General features: G+C 50.8%; 1 protein-coding gene across 1 annotated transcript; it reads right to left on the bottom strand.

Annotated features, from left to right (window-relative positions):
- Window positions 1-13,130: 13,130 nt before the first annotated feature.
- LYPD3 (LY6/PLAUR domain containing 3) lies at window positions 13,131-17,283 on the bottom strand. Its single transcript, XM_029925241.1, has 5 exons — window positions 17,097-17,283; window positions 16,420-16,551; window positions 15,458-15,628; window positions 15,006-15,167; window positions 13,131-14,187 (listed from the first exon to the last, which is right to left on the bottom strand). The coding sequence occupies exons 1-5, from the start codon at window positions 17,176-17,178 to the stop codon at window positions 13,706-13,708; spliced, it is 1,029 nt and encodes a 342-aa protein (XP_029781101.1). The 5' UTR covers window positions 17,179-17,283; the 3' UTR covers window positions 13,131-13,705.
- Window positions 17,284-19,133: the final 1,850 nt, after the last annotated feature.

Below are 19,133 nucleotides of genomic sequence, written 5' to 3' on the forward strand. Positions count from 1 at the left end.
CCGTGAGATCATGATGTGAGCCAGATACTTAGCCGACCGAGCCACCCAGGCGCCCCAGGAGTCTACTTTACAAAGTAAATAAGGGGCTGCGGCACCTGGGTGGCTTGGTCGGTTAAGCGTCTGACTTCAGCTCACATTATGATCTTGTGGCTCACGGGTTTGAGCCCCACATCGGGTTCTGTGCTAACAGCACAGAGCCTACTTGGGATTCTCTCTCTCCCCTTCTCTCTGCCCCTCCTCCACTCATTCTCTCTCTTTCTCTCTCTCAAAATAAATAAATTAATTTGAAAAAAACAGAAGGTGCTCCATAATGGCTTTTAGAATGAACAGAAATGGTCTGACCCTTTCTTTTTTAAAGTCTGTACTGGCAGCATAAAAAACTGACCATCCCATGTACGATCCTCCAGTCTTGTCTCTGCAATTTCCTGGCTCCCAAGCTCCAAACTGAGTGACAGAACAAAATCCCAAGGCCAAGGTTCTTTCCCAAATGGGCCAAGGCCAATTCTGCAGCCACATCTGGTGACTCCCTCTCACGCCACGCTGCACCCTCTTCCCAGAAGAAGGCGGGCTCTCTCGGGCCTTTGTGGGTTAAGGCCCTGTTCCAACGTCACCTCCTCCAAGAAGACATCCTAGAGCCCAGGCAGAGACACTCTCCAGCGGATGCGGTGTCTGCCCCAGAACTTGGTTGAATGTCTTCCCGGCATCAGCCAGAAGAGCCAGGAGCGGACAATGCTCCTCGCAGCCACCAGAGGGCGCTTTCAAACACCAACCGGCGCTCTTGGTTTCAAAGCCCCCAGGGGCTCTTCCAGGTACCAGTTAAGACACCTGCTGGGTTCAAAACCTGGGCGGGCCACTTACTCTGAGACTCTGAGCTAGTGGCATCACCTGTCCAGGCCTCTTGCTACACAGTGTCATCAGGTGGATTAAATAGGCGGTTTCCTGTAAAGCGCTTGGAAAAGCATCAGACACGCAGGCCGTTCTCAGCACACGTTGGCTGCTGTATCCCTAAGGTGCTAGGTCTCAGCAGCGCACAGCAGACTCAGACTGAGCGGCTGGGGAGTGTTAGAGACTAACACAAGAGCAGAGGCTGGGAGCAGGGAACCCACAAAAGGTGGCGCCGAAGTCCCAGGGCTGGGAAGGAGGAGTGATGGACGGACAGAGGGATGGAAAGAGGGATGGACGCGATATAGCAAGCAGAGTACGTTAACTGCAGAATCTAAGCAATGGGTACAAGCCTTCACTGTAAAATTATTCCAACTCTGTCTGTTTGAAATTTGTCATTCAAAGTGTTTGGGGAAATGTAAAACTAAAAGCTGGGAAGGATGTTGAGTCAGCAAAGAAATGTGGACGGAATTGGTTAGAGAAGCCAAGAAAGAAAGAATTTCGCTGGGACTTTCCACAGAAACCACAGCCCCCTTCCCTGCAGCGCTCAGGAATGGATGGTGCCAACCATCAGGCATCAGCTCCCGAGGAAGCCCGACAGCAGGAGAAATGAGGAGAAGAAAGAGGTGAAGAAAGTGGTCCCACTTCTCAGTGGTCCTGCCATCGCGTCCTGAGATCCGTTTCACATCTGAGCTCATTTGTTGCTCATTCAACAAACATTTACTGAAACCCTCCTCCGTGCCTGGCCCTGAGCTGGGCAGTGCCAGGAACACAGCTTGGCCCTGCCCTCGGGGGACTCCGGGTCCAGGGGCAGAGACAGACTCGTTCCTCTGGCCATCTGGAGTGTCAGAACGTCCGTGGGGGACGCCCAGGGACTGTGGGAGCCCTGAGGAGGCCCCTGATCCAGATGGAGGTCAGAGAGGGCTTCTTGCTGGGAGGACATCTGAGCTGAGTCTTGAAGGAGGAAGAGGTGTCAGCCAGGTAGACAGAGGGGAGGACAAGGGAAAGGCATCTTGGGCACAAGGAAAAGCAGGAGGTAAGCAGACTGGCATGATGCTCACAGTGACCCCCAAGTCCAGTTAAAAGAAATTTTTTTTAATGTTTATTTTCAAGAGAGACAGAGCACAAGTGGGGGAGGGGCAGAGAGAGAGGGAGACAGAATCTGAAGCCGACTCCAAGCTGTCGGCAAAGAGCCGGATGTGGGGCTCGAACTCACAAACTGTGAGATCATGACCTGAGCTGATGTCGGACGTTCAGCCAACTGAGACACCCAAGTGCCCTCCCTTTTTTAAAGTTTTACTTATTTAAGTAATCTCTACACCTAATGTGGGGCTTGACCCCACTACCCTGAGATCAAGAATCACCTGCTCTTCTGACCAAGCCAGCCAGGCACTCCTTTTTACATTTTTTTGTTAATGTTTATTTAGTTATTTTGAGACAGAGAGAGAGAGTACATGAGTGGGGAGGGGCAGGTAGAGAAGGAGGGCAAGAACCCAGAACAGGCTCCGTGCGGTCAGTGCAGAGCCGGACATGGGGCTGGACCTCACAAACCATGAGATCATGACCTGAGCTGAAACCAAGAGTCTGATGCTTAACCAAACTGAGCCACCCAAGTGCCCCCTGCTTTTTAATAGAAGTATAATTAACATTCAGTGTTATATTAGTTTCAGGTGTATAATACAGCGATTCAACACTTCTATACACACTCGGTGCTCATCACCTAGTTCCCCCATCGCCCCACCCCCCTCAGGAAACCACCAGTTTGTTCTCCGTATTTAAGAGCCTGTTTTTTGTCAAAGAGAGAAAATCTCAAGCGTTCTCACTACATATACAAATAACGGTTAACCATGTAAGTTGACGGGCGTGTTAATTAGCCTGAATGTGGTGCATTTCAAGGTACATGCATGTCAAATCATCTTTCCGTGCACCTTAAACATATACAAGTTTTAATCATCAGTTATACCTAAATAGAGCTGGAAAAACCAATCAGGTGGCTGTTGACAGAGAAACGGGCTCTTTAGGGCTGCTTGTGACGGGAGCTAAAACTGGCAAACCCAGTACTTGTTTAAACCAGCGCCATCCGAAATCAACTTAAAAAGAATTAATTTAGAAACTTGGGCACCTGGGTGGCTCAGTCAGGTGAGGCTCAGGTCCTGATCTCACAGTCCGTGGCTTTGCGCCTCACGTCACACTGCACGGATGGCGAAAGCCTGCTTAGGATTCTCTGCCTACCCCGCCCCTTCCCAACTCATGCACATGAACACACACACGCTCTCTCTCTCTCAAATAAATAAACTATATAAAAAATGTTTTATTTTTTATCTCTCAAAATAAAATTTTTTATTTTTATTTCTCTCAAAACAAAAAATAAACTTAAAAAAACTTTTTAAGTTTACTTATTTTTGAAAGACAGAGAGACAGAGTGTGAGTGGGGAGGGGCAGAGAGAGAGGGAGACACAGAATCTGAGGCAGGCTCCAGGCTCTGAGCTGTCAGCACAGAGCCCAATGTGGGGCTCGAACTCACAAACCGCCAGATCATGACCTGAGCCGAAGCCAGCAACTTAACCGACTAAGCCACCCAGCCACCCAAAAAGTTTTTTAATGTTTATTTATTTTTGAGAGAGACAGAGTGTGAACTGGGGAGGGGCAGAGAGAAAGGGAGACACAGAATCTGAAGCAGGCTCCAAGCTGTCAGCACTGAGCCTGACCCAGGACTCAAATTCACAAGCCATGAGATCATGACCTGAGCCAAAGTCGGCCGCTTAACAAACTGAGTCACCCAGGTGCCCCTAAATAAATAAACTTAAAAAAATAAATAAATAACCCATCACCATCCAAGAGAAATATAATGTGAGCCACATGTATATAATTCTAAATTTTCTAGTAACCACATTAGGAAAAGAAAAGAAACAGGTGAGATTAATCACATTTTAACCCAATGCAGCCAAAATAGTATCATTGTAGAATGTGAACAATATAAAAAGTATTAATGAAGTATGGAGGGGCAGAGGGAGAGGGAGACACAGAATGGGAAGCAGGCTCCAGACCCCGAGCTGTCAGCACAGAGCCCGACACGGGGGCTCGAACCTACAGACCAAGAGATCAAGAGTCTGATGCTTAACCAACTGAGCCACCCAGGCGCCCCAGCAGTCCCCTGTTAACAAACATTGAGGCTGTCCCTGGTTTTCTGCCATCGCAAACCCAGCTAGGATCAGTATCACTTGAGCAGACAGACCTCCGCCGGCCACGAGGCCCCGCCTGTAAAACGCTCCCTGGAGGAAGGCACTACCCACAGAGATGTGCAAGTGTCCCTCTGAACAGTCTTTGCTTGCTGCGCTCCAAACTGACTGCCCCTCTCTTAAAACTAGGCTGTCTCTGTGTTGTTTCAATGCTTCCCAGGGAGAAGGTATTCTCGTACTGCTTATGTAATTAAAATTAAATAAGCCCTTCATTAAAAACACAAACCTGGGAAGGAGACAAACCAGAACGGCCAGTTCCTGCAGAGCCTCCCGCCCATCCGCTGTCACACCTGCCTTGTCGCCAGCAAGCCCTGCCTGATGGCGAAATCCATTTCTCAAGCAAACTCGGGCCTCGAAGATGCTGGGGGAAATGCAGGGATGAGATGATGCCATTTTGCCTCTATTGTCTTTTTTTTATTATTAAAAATTTTTTTTGTTTAATATTTAGAGAGAGAGACAGAGACAAAGCATGAGCAGGGGAAGGGAAGAGAGAGAGGGAGACACACGGGCTCTGAGCTGTCAGCACAGAGCCGGGCGCGGGGCCCGAACCCACGAACCATGAGATCATGACCTGAGCCAAAGCGGGATACTTTACCAACAGGGCCATCAGGCACCCCTGTGTTGCTTTTCATCTGAGCTAGATTCTTCTGTTCTTCCTTCTCCTCCCTCTTCTTCTCTCTCAAGCCTCTGTTCTGGTGAGCACTGGACTGAAGGCGTTTTTAAGTTCAATAAAAGAAGGCTTAAGTTGTGCAGAATCTGGCCTTTTTTCACCAGAAAGAGACAAGAAAAACAGAGCTACGAGCTTAGAAGTAGAAATCAAAAAGCAAAACAATACTCTATTCTTTTTCAAATACATCAATCTCTTCCTTCCCTTTCCCTTCCCTTCCCGCACACAGGCAGGCAGGTGTCTGGAAGGGAGGTTAGAGCCAGGGCTCAGAAGCAGCTGTCGGAGCCAAGTGGGATCGGTAGGGCATCGACCCGGGAGCCCGTGCGGTGGGCAGACGGCAACCACACAAGGTTAGCTACACTCAGGGGGATCAAGCAAATAAGTAAACATATTAAGATTTCTCACTGATGGAGGGGCGCCTGGCTGGCTCAGTCAGTTAAGCATCTGACTCTGGATGTCAGCTCAGGGCATGATCTCACGGTTCATGAGATCGAGCCCCATGTCGGGCTCTGCACGGACAGTGTGGAACCTACTTGGGATTCTCTCTCTCCCTCTCCTTCTGACCTTCCAGACGTCCCTGTCTCCCGCTCATGGTGTCTCTCTCTCTCTCAGAATACATAAACTTAAAAAAAATTTTTTTAAGAGATACATGACAGGAAAAGGCAATGCAAGAGTCTAGATCAGAATCTTTGCCTCAGAAGCCGTTATTGGGAGAGCCAGCAAACACCGGTGTATAAAAATTGAGTGGCCATAATTTAATGATGCTAATACTTCTCACTGATGAGGCCCTAGCTTCGTTATACAGGAGAAGGTGCTTGTTCGCAGGGAACGCACACTGAACAACCCATCCGTCGGTGATGCGGACATAATACTGGTGACTCATTCTGGTACGGCTTGGGAAAGATCACTTCTTTGTGCCGCACAATTGCAACTTTTCTGTAATTTTGAGATCTTGCCAATGGAAAAAAAAACATTAAAGCAGTGCTTTTGAAACTTGCCTGAGCACCCCAGGAGTCAGAAACAGATCTGACATCAAGACCATGAAGCATATTTGCAGAACTGCAATAAAGACGCCACAAGATGAAACAAGCACGGATACTTGCTTCCAAAGATAAGATCAGGGGGCGCCTGGGTGGCTCAGTCGGTTAAGCGTCCGGCTTTGGCTTAGGTCATGATCTCGCGGTTCGTGGGTTCGAGCCCCACATTTGGCTCTGTGCTGACAGCTAGCTCAGAGCCTGGAGCCTGTTTCAAAAATTCTGTATCTCCCTCTCTCTCTGACCCTCCCCTGCTGGCACGGTCTCTGTCTCCCAAAAATAAATAAAAAACATTAAAAAAAACCCCAAAGATAAGATTCCAGATATGGTTTTATAAATTCTTAACATAACACAGGAAAATAACTTCCAAGAGAAACAGTGAAGAAACAAGCCCCACAACACTGGTGGAGACTAACTTGACTTCCTGACCTACAATTTTTGTCCAGTCTTTTTGCAAATACAGGATAATAAGGACACACACGTATACGGGTTGTACCGTGCTCCGGGCGGTGTTTTAAGTACTTTGCAGATACTGCTTAATCCTCACGACAGTCTGATTCCCAACTTAATGAAACGAAGACTGGAGAAAGGTTAAGTAACTTGCCCAGGCTCACACAACTAGGAAAAGGTGGAGCTGGCTTAGAATCTTAGCCTGACTTCACAACACCCTGCAGAAGGACGTCACCCCCCACCTGACAGACGGGGTAACCAAGTTTAGAGAAAGTAAATGGCCAGCCCACAGCCCTGCTGATCTGGAAAAGCACAGAACTAGTCCCCGGGAACAGTCTGGCCCAGTCAAGGGCCACGATGTCCATGATGAATCCCCACTCAAGAGCCACAATTTGCTCATCGACCCCAGTTAGGAGAGAGCACCCCAGTTTCACCAACACTCAGGCGGTCAGTCTCGAGCTGTGCCATCCAATATGGTAGCCACTAGCCATCTGTGGCTGTTTAATTCAAATTAATTAAAATTAAAACTTTGGTGTCTCACATGCACTGCTTTTCTTTTTTTTTTTTTAATGTTTATTTATTTTTGAGAAAGACAGAGTACAAATGGGGGAGGGGCAGAGAGAGGGACACACAGAATCCAAAGCAGGCTCCAGGCTCTGAGCTGTCAGCACAGAGCCCAACGCGGGGCTTGAACTCACGAACGGTGAGATCACGACCTGAGCCGAAGTCGGACACTTAACCAACTGAGCCATCCAGGCGCCCTGGTTTTCTTTTCTTTTTAAAGATTTTGTGTTTTAAAGTAATCTCTTTACCCAGGACACCTGGGCGGCTCTTGATTCAGCACAGGTCACTCTCCCAGGGTCATGGGATCGAGCCCCGTGTCAGGCTCCACACTGGGCATGGAGCCTGCTTGGGATTCTCTCTCCCTCTGCCCTTCTTCCCCACTCCTGCTCTCTCTTTCTCAAATAAAATAAAAAAAAATTTTTTAGATCATCTCTACACCTAATGTGGGGCTCGAACTCACCAGCCCAAGGTCTAGAGTGGCACACTCCACTGCCTGAGCCGGCCGGACGCCCCTCCCCGCTTTTCATCACGCACTCAGGCTACCGCGCTGCACACCGGACTCCAGGACATCTCCGTCATCGCAGGAAGTCCTATTAGAGTGGAGGCTGGAGATTGCTTCACGAGGGCTCAACAATTATTCTTTCTAAAAGGGGCGGGGGCTGGAATATTCCAGAAAATCTTTAGTTAAATGACAAATGCAGGGGCCCCTGGGTGGCTCAGTCAGTTAAGCTGACTTCGGCTCAGGTCATGGTCTCGCAGTTTATGGGTTTCGAGCCCCGCGTCCGGCTCTGTGCTGACACCTGGGAGCCTGGAGTCTGCTTCTGATTCTGTGTCTCCCTCTCTCTGCTCCTCCCTTGCCTGTGCTCTGTCTCCATCTCAAAAATAAACAAACATTTAAAAAAGATTTATTTTAAATAAATAAATGACAAATGCAAGAGCACATCTATCAGACTAGGGGCTAACGACCACAGTCCATTGTGTTTGCACTGAGGTGACGCGGCCAGATTTTCCACATAAACTACTAGGTCAGGGGAAAAAGCCCACAGGCTCACAAACCCCAAGTGGGTTTCAATCCATGGTCATGACACCTGATGGTACCTATGAACGCTCACTATATAGATTTCTTTTTTCTTTTCCTAATGTTTCTTTATTTTTGAGAGACAGATATGAGTGGGGGAGGGGCAGTGAGAGAGCCAGACCGAGGATCTGAAGCAGGCTCCACGCTGACAGCAGAGAGCCCACTTCGGGTCTCGAACCCATGAGACCATGAGATCACGACCAGAGCTGAAGTCGGACACTCTACCGACTGAGCCACTCAGGTGCCCTCCCCCCACACCCCCACTCCTTGGACATTTCTAATCCATTGGACTGAAACCCCAGATCTTGCTTTGGCATTTGACATTCTGTGTCACACAAGGTACCTACTGCCTTGAAGAACTCCAAGCGGAGAAAACAGAAAACGGAGTGTCTGCCAATGACGGCAGCCACCGAGACCTGAACACTTCCCAGCTGGGGCTGTTGACAGACCTGCTCATCATTCTCACGCCACCCCCAGGAAGCGCCTGATCCCGCCGGGTTTACAAATCAGACACGGTGGCTCACGGAAGGGAAGTCGCTGCCCAAATTCACACAAGTAACAAACAGAATGTGAGCTTGGACAGGTCCCACCTCAACTCCACATCCTGATTCTGATTCCACCACAAAAGCAATTCTGACGCAGCCCACGGGAAGGCTGGGAAAGCTTAGTCAAGGTCACTGGCCCAGCACACACTTGGGGCGCCGCAAGGGCTCAGGCGGTTAAGCATCTTACCTGGGCTCAGGTCATGACCTCTCAGTCTGTGAGTTCGAGCCCCGCGTAGGGCTGGGTGCTGACAGCTCAGAGCCTGGAGCCTGTTTTGGATTCTGTGTCTCCCTCTCTCTCTGCCCCTCCCCCAGCTCAAAAATAAACACACATTTAAAAAAAGGATTACAACACACTAACAACTGAATTCATGCTAATGTAGGCAGGTCAGAGGTAGGGTGGAGAGTCGGAAAGAGTAACAGGCATATGAGAGCAGATGGAAGGCTTAAAAAAAAAAAAAAAGAGGGAGGGGAGGAAATGCCCAGCTGGTTACATTTCATCCCAGCCTGTTGTCGCCATATTCTCTAACCAGCGCTCGCTGCCATCGCCCCTGCCCCGGGGACTGGAATCACAGGTCTTTTCCACCGGAACCCCGTGTGGTAATAATGGGGATGTTGGTATCTGTGCCATCCGTACAGTGGCCGCACATGGCTAGCTGAGCATTTGAAATGGGACTGGGGAGCTGAATTTTACTTTTAATTATTACTACTTTAAAAAATGTCTTAATGTTTATTCTTGAGAAAGAGAGAGAGAACATGAGCAGGGGAAGGGTAGAGAGAGAGAGGAAAACAGAATTGGAAGCAGGCTCTGGCCCTGAGTGTCAGCAAAGCCCATTGTAGCCTCGAACTCACAATCCATGAGATCATGACCTGAGCTGAAGCTGCACGCTTAACCGACTGAGCCACCCAGGCGCCCCTAATTATTTGAAAAAAATTATTTGTGTTTTATTTGAGAGAGAGAGCGAGAGCACACGTGAGTTAGGGAGAGGGGCAAAGGGAGAGAGAGAAAGAGAGAGAGAGAGAGAGAGAGAGAGAGAGAATCTCAAGCAGGTTCCAGGTTCACTGTGGAACCTGAAGCAGGACTTGATCTCACGACCCTGGGATCATGACCTGAGCCAAAATCAAGAGTCAGACACTCAACCGACTGAGCCATCCAGCTAGCCCGAGGAACTGAATTTGAAAATTTCTTTAACTCTAATGAATTTAGACTTAACAGCATACACTACACACGGCTAGTAGCCACCCTACTGAGTGGTGCCCCACTGAACTGTGAGCTGTGGAAGGTTAGGGCAAGATTCCCCATTTGTGTCCCCCAACATCCAGCATGTGAACCAGCTGTTTGCGTGACACCCTCTGGAGCCAGATTCCCTGGGTCCAAATCCCAGCTCAGGAAAACCTTCAGGATGTGACTTAATCTTGTTGTACCTCAGTGTTTGCATCTGTAAAATGGAGCATCATTAAGTGGGCTTGAAAAAAAAATGTTAGAAGCTACCGAATCTAAGTGAAGAGCAAATGAATGTGCATCGTGGGATCTTTCCAACTGATCCGGATGAGTTTTTTTTTTAATAATGAAAGTTGGAAAACCAGATGCTAGTTCCATTCTGCAAGACTGCCCAGGGCATTCAGTGGTGCCTATACTATGCTTACGTCAGTGCCCGGCACATAGAAACAACGGCTGCCTTAAAAAGTCGAGCAAGCATTTATCTGGCAGACATCTACTTTCTGTAATGTGCCAGAGACATAAAGCTAAAAGAAACAATAGCACGTAGCCAGCACCTTCTAGATGCCAGGTGCGTCCTGACCGTGTATATATGTGAACACATTTAAATCCTCACAACTCTCTGAGGCAGGCGCGTTACCATTATCTGCTTTAATGCAGTCCTATCGTTCCCTCCTGTGTTTAATTTTTAAGTGTTTGACATAATTTCAGACTTAGAAAAACTCTAACGATGCAACAAAGGATGTCTACCTATCCTTCAACTCCATCACCCTGAGTTGGCGTTTTACCACATTTATTTTAGCACTTTCACTATCTCTGTACAAATATTTTGTTTCCTAACAGCCTGACAGTAAGGGGTAGACGCATTGCCTCTTGACCTTTAAACACATGTTGGTGTGGATTTTCCTAAAAACAAGGGCATTCCTCCTACATAAGCATAGTGTGTCTAAGTCAGGCGATTAACAGACAACATAAATGATCTAACTTGTGGACTTTCTTAAGATTCTTTTTTTTTATATAAAGTTTTTTTTATGTTTTTTATTTATTTTTGAGAGACAGAGACAGCGCGAGCAGGAGGGTCAGAGAGAGAGGGAGACACAGAATCTGAAGCAGGCTGCAGGCTCTGAGCTAGCTGTCAGCACAGAGCCTGACGCAGGGCTCGAACCCACGAACCGCAAGATCATGACTTGAGCCGAAGCCGGATGCTTAACAGACTGAGCCACCCAGGCGCCCCTCTTTTCTTTTTTTTTTTTAATTTTCTTTATGTCTTTAATTTAATTTTTGAGAGAGAGAGACAGAGCGTGAGCAGGAGAGGGGCAGAGAGAGAGGGAGACACAGAATTCGAAGCAGGCTCTGAGCTGTCCGCCCAGAGTCCGACGTGAGGCTTGAACCCACAAACCATGAGATCATGACCTGAGCTGAAGTCAGACGCTCAACCGACTGAGCCCTCCAGGCGCCCTGTATGTCCTATTTATCACTGATTAGGGCCAGACTCCATAAAGTTTAGATTTAACCCTGCAAATGATTTTCACAACTGGTAAGACTGATGCACTGCAAACTATTTTCTCTGGTAAGCCACAAATTATTTCGGATGTAAATGATTTCTGCCCAGTAGACAACTGAAGCCACCAAAGGTGCACCCGACAACGTTAAACAGGCAAGGAAGACTTTATGGGGGGCCGCGGGGGCAGTGCAGGAGGGGCGAGAGGCCAGATGACCTCAACTCAGCTGAAACAAAGAGCAGGAGGGTTTTTAAGAGCTGGAGTTAGGGGAGATTTGAGGTCATCTGTGTTTGCTCACTGGCTTTCCCCAAAGGAAAAGGGCGCTTGCTGGAGTCCTTGTGACAGGAGGTAGTTTTCCAACTGGGAAAACGGTGCCCACAGAAGTTAGGCTCTCACCCGCTTAGGGAGACTGAGAGACTGGGGTGTGACCACCTTTGATGTTTCCATTTCAAAGAGACGGTTCCCAGGTCCTGGAGAGAGCCGTTTCCCGGGTTGTAAAACAGGCAAGAGGCTTTCAAAGACATTTACATATCTCTCAAAGGGACACAGAAAGAATTTATAATGACAAGTTTTCTAAAGCGAATGCTCTAAGAAAAGCAAGGTCTGGGGCCCCTGTGGTTAGGCCATCTGGATTCTGGCAGGGCCCGGCCGAGACGGAGGTCAGCAGCTTAAAAACAGAGAAACTATCTCAAGTGTAGTCAGGCTGAAGGAAAAGTTACAGCCATCTCGGTCACGCTCTGTAAAGCCAAACCACGCTTGGGTTCAAATGTGGGTGCCAGTGACCATTAGCTGGGTGACCTGGGGCAAGTGTCTCAGCCTCTCTGGGTCTCCTCTCTTCATCTTGTAAACTGCAGATGAAAAATACTTACCCTCACAGACTGGCTGTGTAAGTTGTGTTAACCCAAGTACAGCACTTAAAACAGTTCCTGATACACGGATGGCCTGCTGTGGGTTAAGTTACGTTACCAGTTGTGAGCTTCGGTTTCCCCAGTCATCCCTTCAGAGAATGTAAACGGAAAATAAAGACTGTGGACGCAAACACCCTTAGGACAAGCCTGGCATGTGGTAAGACTTAAAAAAAAAAACAAAAACTAGGGTGCCAGGGAGCTCAGTCAAACATCCGACTTCGGCTCAGGTCATGATCTCACAGATGGTGGGTTCGAGCCCACGTCAGGTTCTGTGCTGACAGCTCAGAGCCTGGAGCCCACTTCAGATTCTGTGTCTGTGTGTGTCTCTCTGCCCCTCCCTCTCAAAAATAAATAAATGTTAAAAAATAAATAAATAACGATGAACATTCCGTAACTCAGTTACTATTACTATTGCTCATGCTTTATTAATTTTCTATTTTGTTCCTATAATTATTTACCATGGTTTTGTCATACTACTACTCCCCATTAATAGTGACATTGGAAATATTACTATTACTATCTCATACTGCCTGCATCTGGTCCCCCTTCCATCAAGCGGTCCCAAAGCCTGCCGGGGCCTCAGGCCCAAGCAGGCTTTTCCTTCCCGGGGCCTCTACACCTTCATCTGATTGGAGGCGATGGAGGTGGAGGTCAAGTCCCCAACACGAAGCACACTGACAGCAGCACCCTTGGGATCTCTGGCAGTGGCGAAGCCCACCAAACAATTCTCAGGAAACCAAACGGATGACAAGGTGAGAGGGGGCTGGCTGTGGGGTACGACCCATTAAACAGAGCTCCCCTCTGCACCCAAACCTTGCTAAAAGCCCCGGTCACCCTCGCCACTGCCTAATGCTTCCACCTGGCATCCCCCGCGCCAGTGCGATCGCCCACGAGCTGGCTAAACCCCAGGAGAGCAAAGGAGTTCAAACCCTGACATCCGCCAGATCTCGGCCTCTCTGTTAAAGCTCTTGGCACTCCCGCCCTAGCTCGGCTAAGAGGTGCTGCTAAGAGGTCAGTGTAACAAAGGAATCCTTCGAAACGCTTATACAAAGGAATTAAACTTTTATTGAGACCCGACTGCGCCAGAAAATGACCACACAGAGGCCAAAGGCTCAGACCCTGCCCTTGAGGAGCTCACAGTCTAATAAGGAAGTCAGAGGCTGAACCGATTCCCACAGAGAGGGCACGGGGAGCAGGGACACCAGCCAGCAGAGGAGGGGACCATCATCCTACTCCACCACCCCTCCCCCATATTCCAGGCTGGCTATAAGAAGGCGGAATAGGAAGCTTATCAGTGTTTCTCCCATCTTCCCTGTGACCACCCTGACTTTTCTCTGCCTGAGGCACCCTGAGGAGCCCAGGGAGAGACAAAGCTGAGGGAGATACATTTGTTGCCTTCAAGAAGCTACAACACCCTGGCAGGATATATATACACAACGGTAGGTAACTTTATTTCCCAAAGCCGCAAACCAGTGCAGCAGAAGCTGGGGACGGTGGGGGGAGATCGCAAGAACAGGGGCTGGGCCAGCCCAGTCCAGTGAGGAGAATGGGAAGTCATGGGAAGAGAGGGTACCCAAGGTTGGGGAACAGGGCAAGACGGATGTTTCTAGATGGAAAATTTCATGATAGGGTGCCAGCAGCCAAGGCCAACAGAAGAGTCACCAACCCAGCAGTGGGCGTTGCAGAGCCTGTATTATGGGCCTCCTCTTTTGCAGGGAGCTGTCCCATATTCCTGCGGTCCTGGTGGCCAACGGCACCTCCAGCAGAGCTAGACTCCTCTTTCCGAGAGGTCTCAGGATGTACTTCCTGTGGAGAAGTCTGGCTGGCCGTGGTGGGTTTGGTGGTAGAGACTAGAGTGGTTGGGGCTGGAGTAGAGGTCGTGACAGAGGTGGCTGGGGCCTGAGTGGTGGGCTTGGGAGGGGGCAGCAGGACAAGCGGTGGGATTCGAGGGGAGAAAAAGGTCTTGTTGTGGAGGTCCGAGTTACAGCGGGACCCCTGGCAGCAGGAGCCACTGAGGGTGAACCCTGGGCCTGTCACCGAATCCCGGGTGCAGTACTCATCCTGGACACAGCCCCGCACAGGCAAGGATACAGTCACATTAGCTGCAGGGGGGAGACACAGGGAGGTCGGTGGTTGGAGGGTTGCTGAGCCAGAAGGATACTTAGGGGCAAGACCAGGGTGAGAACACCCAAAACAGGGGACAGGAGACTCTACATCCGTTAATCCAAAAGTCTCTATTCAGGAGCCACTTTGAGGAAACACTATCCCTTTGTCTTTGGCACATTTCTCACTTCGAAGAGGAGAGGTGAACAGGATGAACTACAAGTCCCACAATGCCTTGGAAGAAAAGTCTGGAGATTTCGGACAGGGATACACCTCTCACAAGGCCAAACTGCCTAACAAATATCCCCCTCTTTGTTTTTCCCATCTCCCTCTCTCCCACCCCTGCAGAAATTTAGTCCTAAGAGTCAGAACTACATCTCCCATAATACACCTGGCAGAAGAGGCCCTTGAAGGACGCCTCCCAGGGTTGTCTTTGACAGAGACTAGGAGGATGAACTACCTTTCTCCTAGGTGGCTGGATGGGGACCCTAACCCCTTTAGTTATAAGGAGTCATAACTAGACTCCCCGCATACATTTTTCAAAGTACACCATCCCACTCCGCACCAAGCAGACCTCTATGGAAATATATTTCCAAAAATAACTCTAAGACTGAGGCAACTGTAGCCCCACGCTACGTTGGGGATAGGACTGCATTTCTCGTGACACTCTAGGGTGTGACAAGAACTTTGGCCTACAGTTTTCCAGGACGCGCAGGAGGTGGGGGTCCCTCTGGGTGGCTACCCATCGCCCATGAGGCCTCAGAGAGGCTACCACAGCCCTTGTAGGCCCCGTGCTCCCGGCTTCCGGCTTGCTCACCTGCAGTCAAGGTGACGTTACCGTCGAAACAGCCCTTGTAGACGCGCTCGCTGGCGTTGTAGCAGCTCACGACGGGCGGAGCCGTGCCCCGGCACGCCTTGTGGCTCAGCCCCACGCAGCTGTAACACTCGGCACCGTTGGGTGAGTACGCACTCTCATTGCCTGCGAGCGGAGCGGGATAGGCAGAAGGGTCGAGAAGGTTCAGGGAGCACACCTTCGTCCAAGTTCCCTCCAGCAGAGTACGCCGAGCTCAGCCTCTGGCGCCTGGCCCCGCCCCTAGTCCCGCCCCTAGCGTCCACCCCTTGTAGTCTACAGCGACGAAGCCCCGCCTGCCGCCATGTGGCCCCGCCCCCGGCCCGTGAGGCGTTCTCCCGCCTCCAGCTTGGGATCACCCCAGTGGCTCAGCCTCGACGTGGCTCCGCCCCCAGGCCTAGGGCCCCGCCCCCACTGACCTGCGGGGGTGAGCGCGCGCGACGTGAGGTTGAGTTTGGCGTTGCAGCGGTCCTGGGTGCATTGCTGCAGTTGTATAAAGGCCAGAATCCCGTACATGTCCAGTCCGCGGTCATTCTTGCCTGAGAGTCCGGACCCGCAGCCCCGCACTGCCACCGAGAACTGCCCGTGGACTGCGGAGAGGGAGGGGGCGGGGTCAGCGGAGGGGGACCTCGAGTGGACACCTCCCACCCTCCCCACCCCCACCCCTTATCCCCCACCACAAGGTAGCCAGGCCAGAGTCGAAGAGCGGGGGCCGCAGAAAGCCGATCGCAGGGGAACGGACGACATACGGAGGGGCAGAACCTCAAAGAGCTGAGTCCGAGGGAACAGACAGGTGACAGACTGGACAAAATCGAGGAGAAGGGCCAAGAGTGGAGCTAGGACGGGACTCGGCAGCAGAGGGGCGGAACCGCAGAAAGCTTCCTATGAAGGAACTGGGAGACTGACAGAAAGGGCACCGGGTCAGACAGAGGTGGGGTCTCCTGGGAGCTGTAGCCTCGGAGAGGGGCGGGCTTCCCCCGATGGTGGGCCAGCGGGGCGGAGCCTCAGTCTAGGGAACCTGGGAGGAGACCCCTAGAAATGTCTGCATCACCACGGGCCTACCTGGATAGAGGATTCGGGCAGGGACAGAGTGGGTAGGGACGTCTCAGGGGTGGGGCAGAAATGGATAGGGTGTGCCCTCCAAGGGGACCAAGTCTGTGATCCCGGCTCTCCCAGTTCACCCCAGTCACTTCCTCTCAGCCCCTCACCCCTCTAAGCCCTAAAGGTGGTGGCGGTGAAGGGCTCCAGCCAGGACAAAAGGGAGGCCGGGAGGGTGTTGAATGGGTGTAGACAATTCAAAAGACCGGGCAGGACAAAAGGAGGCGGGGCCTGGCTGGAGGAGCTTCGGAGGGGTAGGAATGGACCCGAGGGCCCCACTCACTGGTCTCCACCGCCCCCACGGCCTCGGTGCAGACGTCGACGCCCGGCGGGCACTTCACCGTCTTGGTCTTTTGCGGAGAGCATCCGTCGTCTGCTTTCTGCACGCAGCTGTAGCACTCCAGGGCCCGCGCTCCTGGGGGCGCACGGCCGAGCAGAACTAAGCGATTCCTACAGAAGGCTCCTCCCCGAAAGGAGAGATAGTCCTTCCCCCGCCCTGTGTCCTCGGGTCGTGCCAATGCTATTACCCACCGTTTCCAGGACAGGAGTAAGGAAAACCTCCCCACAAATCTGGTGCCGCTCTGCTATGCCTACAGCGGGAGGATCCTTCCCACTGCCCCTCTGCCCAAGATGGGGGCATCCCTCTAGGGATTGGAGGGACACTTTCCCCCGTTCTCCACTCAGGATGGGAGAACTTTCCCCACAGTCCAGTCAGCTCCGTGAGGGACCCCTTCCCACTGCTCCTTCGGACCAGAGCGGGGGATCCTTCCCACAGTTTCCTCTGCCCAGATTGGGGGACCTCTCCCACAGCCCTCTCCACCAGAGCAGACGATCTTGCCCACACTCTTCCCTCGGCTCAGAATGGGAGATCGTCCTCACAGATCTCCCTGTAGGAGAGAACTTCTTTCTAGAGCCCCTGCTCTACCCACTCCATCCCCTCCTCGCTGTAGACCCACCCACCTCCGAGCAGCAGCGACAGCAGCAGCAGGCAGCCCGTGGTGCAGATCGCAGCCTGGGCTCCTGCTTTCCCGGCAGGGTCCATGGCTCGGTCCTGCTGCCTCGGCGTCCCCCCTGGGTGTGCCGCCTCCCAACCTGGGCCCTCTTACCTGAGCCCGGGATGAGTAACCTCCCCCCAGGCAACCCCGGCCTTGCCCAACCGGGCTAAATCAGCGTCCGCCGTGGGGCGGAGCACCCGCCCCTGCGTGCGTCACCTAGCAGCTGCCAAGGAGGGAAGGGGTGGGAGTCAAGGTTCTCTGACAGCTCCGGGAGAAAGCCTGTGTGTTTGGGGGGTAGAGGGGGAAGTATTAAGGCTGAGGATGGGGGAAGGGTCTATCAACACGGGGCACTCCGTAAGTATTTAATGGTACCTACCGGGTGCCAGCTTTGATCTGGGCGACTAAACTGGTGCCTGCCCTCACGGAGCTCACTGTCTGATGGGGGGAGACAGATACTAATTAAGTAATCACACAAACTGTTACATAGAACAATGAAGGAAGAAGTGTAGGGAGCTCCAAGGAGGTATGGAGTCTAGAGGTGGGGGCTGGTTGGTCAGTGAAGCACCCTCAAGGATGTCATTCCAGTTGTGATCTCAAAGACCCCAGGGGGGCTGGGAGGGGTGGGGAGCAGATTACAGAGCAGAAGGGGGCTTTGTATGGGCAAAGACCTAGGGATAGGAGTAGCCTGGACCATTTTGTGCCTGGAGCTCAGGAAACAAAGAGGAGGAAGGTGGAAATGGAGGCCAAAAAGCCAGGCAGGGGTTAGACTGATCAGGACATTACAGGCCCAGTGAAGAGATCTGAATTATTTCTGAGAAGGGTGGATAAGCTTTGAGAGAGTCTAAATTGGCAGCAGGGAAGGATACCATCAGACCTGCTTTTTAATGTGATCAAAATCTGGGAATTAATGCAAATATCCATCAAGAAGGGAGCGGGAAAAGAACGAGTGGATCACTAATCCCGGGGAATATTACACAGCAGTGAAAACAAGCTAACTATTGGCGTCTGCAGCTGCTTGAATCTCGAAAACTGTATGTGGAGCTCAAGAAGCCTTATGCAGGGGCGCCTGGCTGGCTCAGTGGGGGAGCATGTGACTCTAGATCTTGGGGTTGTGAGTTCGAGCCCCATGTTTGGTGTAGAGAGTACTAAAAAACAAACTTAAAAAAAAAAGAAGTCTTACCCAAATAAAACATACAGTGAACTCCATTTATATGAGGTTCTAGAACAGGGGTTACATTGTCCCAAAGGCACAATAGTGATGAGCCCCCACTATCTTCATACCAGCAGTAGTTACAAGTGTGTACAAATACGTAAAGTTTTACCAGCTGTAGGGAGGGGCGCCTTGGTGGCTCAGTCGGTTAAGCATCCTACTATTGATTTCGGCTCAGGTCACGATCTCACAGTTCATGAGTTTGAGCCCCTTGGCGGGCTCTGTGCTGATGATTCGGATAGGGATTCTCTCTCTCTCTGCCCCTCCCCTGATGGTGCTCTCTCTCTCTCAAAATAAATAAATAAACTTAAAAAAAGGAATTACCCAGCTATATACTTACATATTTCACTCAATGTAGATTATGCTTTTTAAAAATTTTTATTAAAAAAAATTTTAATGTTTATTTTTTTGAGAGAGAGAGAAAGAGACGGAGTGTGAGCAGGAGAGGGCAGAGAGAGAAGGAGACACAGACTCTGAAGCAGGCTCCAGGCTCTGAGCTGTCAGCACAGAGCCTGATGCGGGGCTCAAACTCCCAAACCCTGAGATCATGACCTGAGCTGAAGTTGGACGCTTAACTGACTGAGCCATCGAGGCACCCCCTACATTATGCTTTTAAAAAGGAAAAGGGGGGAGGGGAAGAAAGAAAAATGTCACTGTGGCCTCTGTGTAAAAGACAAGATTCTGGAAGGAGAGAGAAATCCAGGAGCCCAGTGAGGATGCTGAGCAGTCTTCCAGGTAAGGAAGAAAAGCAGCCCCTGACAACAGGGAGTTGGCCAGGCACCCACAATGAGA

This window comes from Suricata suricatta, chromosome 16 (genome assembly GCF_006229205.1).
Source record: "Suricata suricatta isolate VVHF042 chromosome 16, meerkat_22Aug2017_6uvM2_HiC, whole genome shotgun sequence".
Taxonomy (NCBI): Eukaryota; Metazoa; Chordata; class Mammalia; order Carnivora; family Herpestidae; genus Suricata; species Suricata suricatta.

What these genes read in the sequence shown, in the direction of transcription:
- LYPD3 (XM_029925241.1), bottom strand. Translation starts at nt 17,178, where the DNA reads ATGGACCCTGCCGGGAAAGCAGGAGCCCAGGCTGCGATCTGCACCACG. An exon ending in GCTGTCGCTGCTGCTCGGAG is followed by an intron (nt 16,552 to 17,096) that starts GTGGGTGGGTCT and finishes GTGCGCCCCCAG; the next exon opens with GAGCGCGGGCCCTGGAGTGC. An exon ending in GCGCGCGCTCACCCCCGCAG is followed by an intron (nt 15,168 to 15,457) that starts GTCAGTGGGGGC and finishes CTCCGCTCGCAG; the next exon opens with GCAATGAGAGTGCGTACTCA.